The sequence below is a fragment of the Octopus sinensis genome, unplaced genomic scaffold (genome assembly GCF_006345805.1).
Source record: "Octopus sinensis unplaced genomic scaffold, ASM634580v1 Contig11718, whole genome shotgun sequence".
Taxonomy (NCBI): Eukaryota; Metazoa; Mollusca; class Cephalopoda; order Octopoda; family Octopodidae; genus Octopus; species Octopus sinensis.
Window position 1 is genome coordinate 298,108 of NW_021832432.1, and position 11,893 is coordinate 310,000.

Consider the following 11,893-nt stretch of genomic DNA (forward strand, 5'->3'; position numbering starts at 1 on the left):
GGTTGGTTGGTTGGTTGGTTGGTTGGTTGGTTACTAAGGGGTAAATGACAAAACGTTGGTAACAATGTAATAAAGTCTCTTAACTTACGTTCAGTCTGCTTGTGGATGAGAGGCCTGTTGATAACAACAGATGATTTAGAGAAATCTACACTTTTTATGACATACATATGTGTTATTTGCAGCACCTACTTTGACACTATAATAACAAATTTATATGCATCCGTTCAGGGTTTTTTTTTTATTATTTTAAACGTAACTTAGCCAGAGGAAGAAGGATGGCCCTATCCTAATGTCTTTTCAAAAACTCTGAGACTGCTGGGAGGAAGGAAGAGAGGAAAGGAAGAAGTTGTCTCAGATAAGACACCTGGTTGAAATTTTTTCAACTGTGTGCTTCATGGAAAGGTTTCATGAGCTAGATAGAAGTTTTGATGAAGACCTTCGACATGGTTGAACAACCAATCCCAACTAGTTGGGATTCACAGTGCAGGTTGTACTATTCATCCTTTCAGTTGCTAAATACAAAATGTGGCTTGCAAGGCCTCCACTCAAGTGATTTTTCCTGCATTACTGTCTCACCTTAGTATGCCAATCTGTCACAAAGTTACCCATTTTCAGGTGAGTGGACAGGAGCAATGTGAAGTAAGGTGTTTTATGCAAGAACATAATGTATAGCTGGTCTGGGAACCAAAACCAAGATCTCGTGACTGTGAGTGCAACACCTTGGCCATTAGGCCACGTGTCTTCATAAGTTTTAAACTAGATGACAAATTAAATCTACCAATGAAAAAGAGGGAAATCCTTCTGATGAGGTTTCCACACCATTTCCATCTGCTAAATTTCACTTAGAAGGTTTTGATGAATACAAGGTTATGGTAGAAGATATTTGCCCAAAGTACCGTACAGAAGGATTGAATCAGAAACCATGTAATTGGAAGCAACTATGCCTTGCCTCATCATCATCATCATCACCATCATCGTTTAACTTCCGTTTTCCATGCTGGCATGGGTTGGACGGTTCAACTGGGGTCTGGGAAGCCAGGAGGCTGCACCAGGCTCCAATCTGATCTGGCAGTGTTTCTACAGCTGGATGCCCTTCCTAACGCCAACCACTACGAGAGTGTAGTGGGCGCTTTTTACATGCCACTGGCATAGGGGCCAGAGGTGGCTGGCATTGACCACATTTGGATGGTACTTTTACATGCCTCCGGCACAGGAGCCAGATGGGGCTGGCATCGACCACGTTTGGATGGTGCTTTTACATGCCACCAGCACAGGAGCCAGTCAAGGCGGTGCTGGCATCAGCCACGTTTGGATGGTGCTTTTTGGTGGGGAGTAGGAGAGGGATGGTTATTTTCCCCATCTTCACAGATGTGCTCAAATCTCATCAAGATTTCTGTTGTTTCTAGTCTTGCTGATGGCACGACAACCTCCATAGTACAGGTAACACAATAAAATGCATCCAGAAAACCCTGTAAAGTGTTTGGTGTTAGAAAGAGCATCGAGCTATAGAATCCGTATGCAAGCAAAATGTAGTCCTCTGACTCTATTAGATGGGCAGTAACTTCAAATAAGGCGACGAGCTAGCAGAAACGTTAGCACAATGGGCGAAATGTTTAGTGGTATTTCATCTGTCTTTACGTTCTGAGTTCAAATTCCGCTGAGGTCGACTTTGACTTTCATCCTTTCAGGGTCGATTAGATAAGTACCAGTTATGCACTGGGGTCGATATAATCGACTTAATCCGTTTGTCTGTCCTTGTTTGTCCTCTCTGTGTAGCCCCTTGTGGGCAGTAAAGAAATAAGTAACTCCAAATAACTGACTCAGATTGTGACAACCTGCCTAATCATACCAGTTTGAAAAATGTGCGTAAGCATGGTGGTGGTGGTGGTGGCGGTGGCAGGTAGATATATTCAACTTAACAAATTTACTACATAGTTACTGAATATATTTTGAAATGAACCAGCATATTTAAATTCTAGCATCTTTTATCTTTTACTTCATTTAACTACGACCATGCTAGGGCACTACCTTGAATAATTTCTAGTTTAATGAATTGACTCCAATACTTATTATTTTTTTTTTAGACCTGGTACTTATTCAACTGGTCTCTTTTACTGAACTGCTAAGTTACGAGGACATAAACACACCAACACCTGTTGCCCAGTGGTGCTGGGTGACAAAGACAAAGACAAAGACACGCTTGCACACACGCATATATCTGTATATACAATGAGCATCTTTCAGTTTCTCTACCAAATGCACTCACAAGATTTTGGCCAGCCTGAGGCTATATTGAAAGATACTTGCCCAAGGTGCCATGCAATGGGAGTGAACTCAAAGCCATGTGGCTGGGAAGGAAACTTCTTACCACACAGCCATGTCTGCACATACTCTTTACTTGTTTCAGTCTTTTGACTGCGGCCGTGCTGGAGCACCGCCTTTTTTAGTTGAGCAAATCGACCCCAGGACTTATTCTTTGGAAGCCTAGTACTTATTCTATCGGTCGATTTTGCCAAACCGCTAAGTTACGGGGAAGTAAACTTACCAACATCAGTTGTCAAGTGATTTTGGGGGAACAAACACAGAGACACAAACACATACATACATACACACGCACACACACACACACACACCCATATATATATACTTATATACAACGGGCTTCTTTCAGTTTCCGTCTACCAAATCCACTCACAAGGCTTTGGTCGGCCGGAGGCTATAGTAGGAGACACTTCCCCAAGGTGCCACGCAGTGGGACTGAACCCGGAACCATGTGATTCGTAAGCAAGCAATTTGCCACACAGCCACTCTTACACCAACTTTAATTCAATTTTTTTTTTTTAAATATCTAAATTTTTAATTTAATTTCTTAACTCCACTCCTCTTTGTTTACAGGAAAAATAAAAAAAATTGAAGATGCTAAGTCGCACTACCTTCGAACAACATCCAAACTGCACAAACTACACAATGAATATATCATTGCAATTAAAGTAGCTTCATTACACCAGAACGATTATCTTGTCAAACTTCTCCCTTCATTTCTGACACACCATGAAGAAACACACATTGGTCTCACCGAAGGATGGTAAGATTCTGTTCTTTAAGCAATCTAATTTATTTAAATACATTATTACCTCTCTTGTATGATATCTTTAGGTAGTATCATATGGCATATACTACTATTAGATATTCGGATCTTTTCGGTTTGAACGGCAGTTTTTTCTAGCGGTGTCATATGAAATTGTCACCCATAATTATGACCCTAGTATTGATCTATTGCATTTCAATCTGTTTTAGGGTAGGGTTAGAGGTGGGGGGAAGGGTATCTTTTTTTCTTCACAAATGTAAATAAACCCAATCTGTTTCTTAAACAAGGGACATATTCATACGGCACAGAATGTTTTTTACCTCAACAGACATCAGTGATTGGTTGAAATTGCAGAAATTGAAGAAAAAAAAACAAATATCTTTCAAACTATAGAATTTTCTCAATAAAGCCAAGAGAAAAAAATGTTTTGTAAACACATTCTACCAGTATACGAAGTTTAAAATTTTTTAGTTACCGAGAAATTATGTTAAAAACTGCCGTTCAAACCAAAAAGATCCAGATATTCTGTAGGTAACATTGCTACTTTGCATTGTAATGTGTGACGATATTACTATTTAGTATCATGCATGATGTTATAACATTGCTGTTTTTTATTATAATATGACATAATAGTCTGATATCATAATTTGATAACATTACTATTTAGTATTACATGATAGCCTTACTTTTTTTTTTTTTTTTTATAAAGCATAAGTATTCAATATAGTAATACGTGAACATTTATCTTTGGAATTATTACATGGTATGATTATTGTTTGGTATTATACTGTGATAGCATGACTATTAGGTTCTATAATATGTGATAATATTTATTATATGTGATAATATTTGTTCTTATAGTATGGGATAGCATTAATATGTGATAATATCTGTTCTTACAATATGGGATAGCATTAATATGTGATAATATTTGTTACAATATGGGATAGCATTAATATGTGATAATATTTGTTCTCACAATATGGGATAGCATTATTATGTGATAATATTTGTTCTTATAATATGGGATAGCATTAATGTGATAATATTGTTCTTACAATATGGAATAGCATAAATATATGATAATATTTGTTCTTACAATATGGGATAGCATTAGTATGTGATAATATTTGTTATTATAATATAGAATAGCATTAATATTTGATATTATATTCTAGAGTAAGGCAGCAGGCTGGTAGGGTTGTTGCCGTGTCAGAAAAAGTGCTTAGCGGCATTACTTCTGACATTGCGTTCTGAGTTCAAATGCTGCTAGGGTCTACTTTGTCTTTCTTCATTCCAGATTGATAAAATAAGTACCAGTTGGGTAGGTATTGGGGTGTTGATGTAATCAACTTATCCTCTCCTCCTAAATTGCTGGCCTTGTGCTAAAATTTGAAACTGCGATTATATTCTAAAGTAGGTTTAGAAAGGTGTTTTGGGGTAGTGTTTTTGTTGTTTAGCCCTAGGTCAGTCTTACTATGTTCTTTTTACATTTGAAACGCGTGGATATGGTTTAAAGAAGACTTAGTTGCTATTTCCAGCAGACTGACCAGCCATTATAGGGGCTATCAGTTGGTTTATATTGATGTTTAATCAATCTTGAATAAGCAGGCCTTTGATCAAAGTCACTTTAGCCATGACCATCCTGTCTTTCCCCATATTCAAAGAACCCAGGATCACAAGGTCCAATGTATCTCTATTTTTTTAAAACGCTGGAGTGTAATTTAAGGGAGATATGATTGCTATTTCTAGCAGGTTGAGCCACCACATAGAAGCTTCCTCATTACTATCAGATGTTGTATAATAAGACAGAATCATTGGTAACACAATTATTTTAAAGCACTATTTTAGTTGTTGAGTAGACTCAATGATTACAAACTCATATCACAGATTTATGTCTAACACTTGTGGACAGGTTTACAAAATCAAAAAACGACACCACGCCCATGACCTTCAGAAACTTTTTTTCACACTCAGAATTAGTGAACCATAGAATAAACTACCTGCATTAGTTATTAACTGTTGAGACACTACAACCTTCAAAACTTCCATGCTTCCTGAAATTCCCCAACAGTACTCCTGATTCCTCCCACCCCATCCCTATTTCTTCTTTTTTTTTTGTTAAAGGCTTCTTCACTGTTCACTTCCTGTGCATATTCTATGTACTGTTCATGTAGTTTTGGTTACTTTTTCTGATGTGTTGTAGTGCACATCGGTACTGTATGTAGTAAGTCTATTATTATTATGGACGGTGTTTGTAAGCCATTTAAGAAACACACAAAAGCCATTCGATTCACTTCAACATTTAAGTTTAATTTGTCAAAATATTTTCAGTGTTTCTTAAATGACTTACAAACACCTTCCATAATAATAATAATAATAGACTTACTACATACAGTACCCATGTACCCAGAACGGCTTTTGTGTGTTTCTTAAATGGCTTACAAACACCTTCCACGCTGCAATTGTTTTCGTTTCAGCACACGATCTCAGATCAAATCACTTGCTATGCAAGTACATCTCCGTATTATTATTATTATTTGGTAGTAATAAAAATAAATGTAATATAAATGTGGAAAGGAAAAAAGAGAAATGAGAAAATCTGTGTGCTGTTCTACAGGTGTCGTGGTAACAATGGAGGAAGGAAATAGGTACTCAGGGATGTGGCTTTCTTTTACAGAGGAGTGGGGTGGGTAAAAATGTTGGAAATGCACAAAAAGAATAATGCACAGCAGCAAAATCTTTGCATGTGTGTGGTGTACTCTAGTTGGCATGAGTGAGTATGTGTATGAACAAAACAGCATGTATGTGTGTGGGGGATGAGTAATGTGAGAATGCGTTTGTGTATGTGATAAGGAAGAGGAGAAGGAGAGGAGTTATCGGAAATATATGCTGTTATTATTGATGTTGTAGGGCAAGGATATTCTTTTACTTTTTTACTTGTTTCAGTCATTTGACTGCGACCATGCTGGAGCACCGCCTTTAGTCGAGCAAATCGACCCCAGGACTTATTCTTTGTAAGCCTAGTACTTATTCTATCGGTCTATTTTGCCGAACCGCTAAGTTATGGGGACGTAAACATACCAGCATTGATTGTCAAGTGATGTTGGGAGGACAAACACACACATATACATTTATATGACAGGCTTCTTTCAGTTTCCGTCTACCAAATCCACTCACAAGGCTTTGGTCGGCCCAAGGCTATAATAGAAGACACTTACCCAAGGTGCTATACAGTGGGACTGAACCCAGAACCATATGGTTTGTAAGCAAGCTACTTACCACACAGCCACTCCTGTGCCAATATGTGCATAATTGAAAATAAATCTTTTTTTTTCTCAAAGTGGCAAAGTTGAAAGGGCTGGAATCAATAGTATTAGAATCAATAATAGAAAGGTGATGGCAGGAATAGTCCCAGGGTTTTGGGTATTTTGATGCACATCAAGCAAGGACTTTCTGAAATGAGCTGTCAAGTGTTGGCTAGTTTCTCCAATGTACAAAGTTTTAAAGAGTTGATATTTGGATATAATATTGTTAGGGGAACGAATAAAGTAGTAGGCAACTTGGAAAGTAGATTTAGGACCACACAAAGTTGGTCCCCAAACAATCAGTCACACCTCAACTCTCTGGCTGGAGAGTAAGAGAGTTGAGGTGTGACTGATTGTTTGAGGATAAGTAATGGGCTGCATTGATGGTAGATTGAGAAAAACCCTGTGCAGGAAGAAAATTGATGAATAATTAAGACTAATTTTTATTAATTTGGTCTAATTAAGTTATTACTGATTGTTATATCAACATTAATTTAAGTCAGTCCTTGATATGAGTTTGCCTATTATACCACTTTAACCCACATTTCTCATGATTTTCAAAAAAAAGCAGTAATATGATAATATTTAAATAGAATTTCAGTCTAGCAGACCTATGATTGAAGGTATTCCAACCATAATCATCCTACATTTTTTTTTGTATCTAGAACTATAGTATTCAATGTCATATTCCTTTTTGAAGATGGTAGGATGTGATTTAAAGTATATGCATTTGTTATTTCCAGCAGGTCAAACAGCTGTGTAAAAACTCCTTTATTGGCTCCACTTTTAAAAGGCATAACATAAATAGGCATAGCTCTTTCATAATTCTGTTTAATTGAAAATCTGCCAAACTGAAAATAGTTGTTTTTCATATTTCATCATATTTCATGGTTGGGTAGTTAGTCCTTGGAAAGGCATTCAACTGTAACAACAATTAAACCAGCATTAGGTAACTGTCTAAACTTCAAACTAAAATTTTGGCTCTTTAAACTATGATCTCAACATGGAAAAGTTAATACAAACCCTGCTTATTTTTAAATAATATACTAGTATATCAATATGATGTTGGTTATCAATAAAGATGTACATGAAGTTATATAAAATATGCTTAATAAGCTTTTATTTAGTTTGGGTGTCATGGTTAAACCATAAGGCTTTCAACAGTTTGGAAGAAGAATTGAACTGGCTTGTTTCATTTTTCTTAAGACATCAGGAATTGCTTACCTCTACTTAGTCAGAAGTAAGCCATCTCTGAAGACCTTTTGGATAGACAAAACTAGGTGGTTTGATCCTCATTTCACAAGACTAGATTTTATTAGAACTCATATTTATGACTTCATGTACATATTATTGACTATTTTTTTCTAGTTTATTTTGTAAATATCAGTTATAATGTTATTAATTATTTTGTAATTCTTTTAATAAACTCTTGTACTACTTTCTTTTCTTTTCTTTTTTTCTAGGAAATACATTTTGTCTCAGTATACTCAACTGACAGATCTGACCATGTCAAAACCCAGTTCCCCCACAAGTATAATATCCAAGAGTGTTAATAATATTGAACCAGACCAATATTTTCAGGACTTTGTTGCCAAACATAAGTACGCAGTGTATACATTTGGCCATTTTCTTTCTTTCTTTCCAAGGAATCTTAAGTGTTAAATTACCAAAATCATACCACCTTATTATTCTTTACATATAAGACTGGTTTTAGACTTTGGAGAGATACCAAAGAAGTAATACTCACACACATGCAACTCTGTGTGTATGTGTGTGTATGGGAAAAGGTAGGGAGAGGGAGAGAGGTACATGATTATCTGTATATTATCTTTTATTGAATGGCTGAATTTCCTTTGAACTGCATCACTTTAGATAGTTACCCCTCTCTAGGGAGTATGCACTATAAAGAATACACACACACACACACACACACACGCATACACACGCATGTACCTGTGTATCTTTCTCACCTTCGTTTTTATCAGTCTGTATATACATACATATATACATGCATATATAAGTGTATGCACACACACACACACTCACAGAATATGAGGTACAAAAACATTAGAAGTGCTCTGTACAAGTATATATTACAAGTGTGCAAAACCTTATATTTCTCACAAAAATCTTATATATATATATATATATATATATATATATATATATATATATATATAAGAGAGTATTGTAGTTCACTTGAAGCATTGTATATTGTTTGTAAAGAATAAAAAGTTTTGAATGGTACAACAATGCACTATAATACAAACAATGGGCTATATACCTCTTGTAATTTAGTCATCCATAGTCTGATATGATATTTTGGAATAAAATCCCTTCTTCAGATATTCTTAGATGGAGTCACTGCTATATATATATATATATATATATATATATTACTTTGTTTTTAAGAAACTGCAGAAGTTGCAGAATGATTCACGGGCCCAGAGTTTTCTCCATCGACACTTATCAGTCTAGTTTCAAGTGAATGAGTCATAAATTTATATGCCAATGATAATGGTAATTCCCTAGATTGTTCTAGAACAAATTATAAAATATATAATTCCAGAACAATCCAAGAAAATACCATTATCACCTGGTACATAAATTTATGGCCCATTGATGTGAAACTTGTCTGATAAGTGCCAACACATGAAACTCTTGGCCTTTAAGTCACTCTGTGACTTTTTCTGATTATTAATAAAACCATATATACTCAAGTCTTGTGTTCTATATTTTCCTGTTTGCATCACCAAACCTATATATGTATGTATCCATTTTTATATATCTACACACATTATTTTTGATTCTTAGATCTAACCCACTAACTGGTGAAAAGGTGACCTTCACAACAGCTCTACTCAGTGACTACTCAGGTACACTCAAAGCAGAAAAATTGGCCATTGATGACCTCACTGCTACTTCTGTTAAGCAAAAGTAAGTATTTCAGAAAGCCATTGTTTATGATAAACTTTTGAATTTATAAAATCTTTATATAAATTAAAGATTTAGGTGTTTCATGTCTGGTATATAGTTTTTGATATTTAGTGGATAGAAGTCATAGTTAGGGTGGAGTGGAGAAATTACCAGAGGCTCATTGTAGCTGCTGGTAAAAAGAGGCTTTTATTATAGTGGAGAGGAATTTTTCTGAGTTCAGATTCTGCTGAGGTAGACTTTGCCTTTCATCCTTTTGGGGTTGATGAACTAAGTTGATGTGATCAACTAGCCTGCTTCCCTCCACCAAACTTCCGGGCCTTGTACCGATAGTAGAAAGGTTTATAGTGAAGAGGAATGGCAAAGGAAGGTAACAGAGTAGACTCTAACCAAGTCCATCTTGTTATTCTTCATCGTGGACCCCCAAGATCTGTGGGTGTACAGAAATAGGCTAGACAGTGGAGAGAGGACAACACATCCACACTGCCACTCTGCAACTCTGCACCCCCATTTAATTGATCGCTGCATGTTGGAGTGTGCAATTTAGTTCTCAGCTCACTTTGGTACATAGAGTTACTGAAATGATGGATTTGTGGATCATACCTCATTATTCAGATGATTGCTTGCTTGCCATAGGACTACTTTATCAAAGCTGGCCTTGAGTTAAACAACAAAGGGCTTCTCATTCCAAATGAAGGAGAGACTGTATGATACTTGTATAGGTAGCAAGATATGGTTACTGAATGTGGAGGATATGGAAAATCTGGAAAGAAATAAGGGGAGCATGGAATGATGTGGTTTTAGGTTTAGTCCCCTTGGGCAAGTGTCTTCTACTATAACCCCAAGCCAACCAATGCTTTGTGAGGGAATTTGAGAGATAGAAACTGTGTGAAAGCCCATCGTCTATGTGTGTGTTTGTGTCCGTATTTGTTCCCCACCCTGCCATCGCTTGACAAATGGTGTTAGTTTGTTTATGAACCTGTAAACATGGCTGTTCAGTAATAGTGACTAACAGAATAAGTTCCAAACTTAACAAATAAGTACAGGGGTTGACCTGTTTGACTAAAACCCTTCAAGGCCATGATCCAATGACTGAAACAAATGAAAGATAAACAAAGATTGTATCTTGGATGCATTATAGAGATAGATATCAACACCAGTGCTTGAGTGGTACTTGGTACTTTATCATATTGGCCTGGGAAGATCTGAGACAAAGTCAATAAAGGGAAGGAGTGCACATCTGCTCAGCATGTTACAACAGTGACAAGCCAAAGTGCCTTGTGGTATTTAGTTATACCTCAATGTTTTCTGTGTTTGAATTTTACTTAGGGTGTTTGCCTTTCATCCTTTTGGGTTTGATGAAACAGGTACCAGTTACGTGCAAGGTTTGATCTTATCAACTATACCTTTAAGCCTCAAATTTGAGGTGTTATAAAGCAATATGTTATTTCAAAAATAAATGATTTATTTAGAAATGAATATACTTTGTGATTATTTCACTGAAAAATTCGGTAATGTTTAAACTTATTTTGTTTGTTTTCAGGCTCGAAGATATTCGGAAAGATGTCACTAAATACGAAGAACAGAAGAACACTGTCTTAAAAGAACAAACTCAACTAGAAGCAGATGTTGAGACATGTTCAAGACTTTTAAAAGAGAAGGATGAAAACACCACTGTGTTGGAGTATGTGAATTTGGAAGACGATTCCTTTATTTCTCTTTTATTGTTGTCGTTTCTTTTTTCACTAAAGTATTCTATTACCTGTCTTGGGTATTTAGTCATTTAGTTTAATCTTTTTTTTTTTCTACTTTTAAATATTCTATTTATTGAGAAATTTATTACAGCAAGTCATGGATGTTTTGTAGACTTGTTGGACAAAATCATGAATACGTTACACTGAAGAAGTCATGAGAAAGTTGCACTAAAAGAGCCATTGAATCTGTAACAGGATGAGAGATTTCCGCGCTGGATGGGTGCTGCTCGCATCCTTTACATTAAATATTAATTGAAGAAAAAGTCAAGATTTTCCGTTAATTTCAACAGTATAAATTTTTATTCTTTGATTCGCAATATAAACATTTCCTTCCTCTGGGCAAATCGGCAACCTAGGAGCTTATCGGCAGTAGTCAAGTGGAGTGAGTCAATCCTGCCCGTTCAAGCATAGCGGAGATGTGCCACAAGGTAGCAGCTCAAAAGAGCTGCTGGAGACACATCTGTATCGTTCAGCTGCTAGCGTCAAAGAGAGAGATACAAGAGAATTTCGCTGTTGCTAGTTTTCTGCGCATGCTCATGAGGGAACTTCTGGCTGGCCTTCTGGAAGATTCCAACCCTGTGCACGTGTGCTGGAGATTTCCAAGATGGCGTCACTACAAATCTCATGGGACTCATTGGTGGAGATGAGGACAATTTTTGTTATAAAAATGTAAAAGGAAGTGGTTTGGGAGACCAGGATACCAATAGGGAAGAAAATCAAAACAAACAAAACACTTGAACTACAACTTTCATAAGCAAAAGTAAAAGGATACTCAAAGTTGAGACTAAAAGAAGACAAAATAGTGCAAC

At 36.3% G+C, this 11,893-nt stretch overlaps 1 protein-coding gene across 5 annotated transcripts in view; it reads left to right on the forward strand.

Annotated features, from left to right (window-relative positions):
* Window positions 1–11,893, forward strand: part of LOC115229080 (tyrosine-protein kinase Fer-like) — a 192,173-nt gene that overhangs the window by 134,401 nt on the left and 45,879 nt on the right. For all 5 annotated transcript variants that reach the window (XM_029799500.2, XM_029799503.2, XM_029799502.2 and 2 more), the window contains exons 5-8: window positions 2,896–3,085; window positions 7,860–7,997; window positions 9,211–9,333; window positions 10,874–11,014. In XM_029799500.2, coding sequence (XP_029655360.1) covers window positions 2,896–3,085; window positions 7,860–7,997; window positions 9,211–9,333; window positions 10,874–11,014 — 592 coding nt within the window. The remainder of the gene's footprint in view (window positions 1–2,895; window positions 3,086–7,859; window positions 7,998–9,210; window positions 9,334–10,873; window positions 11,015–11,893) is intronic.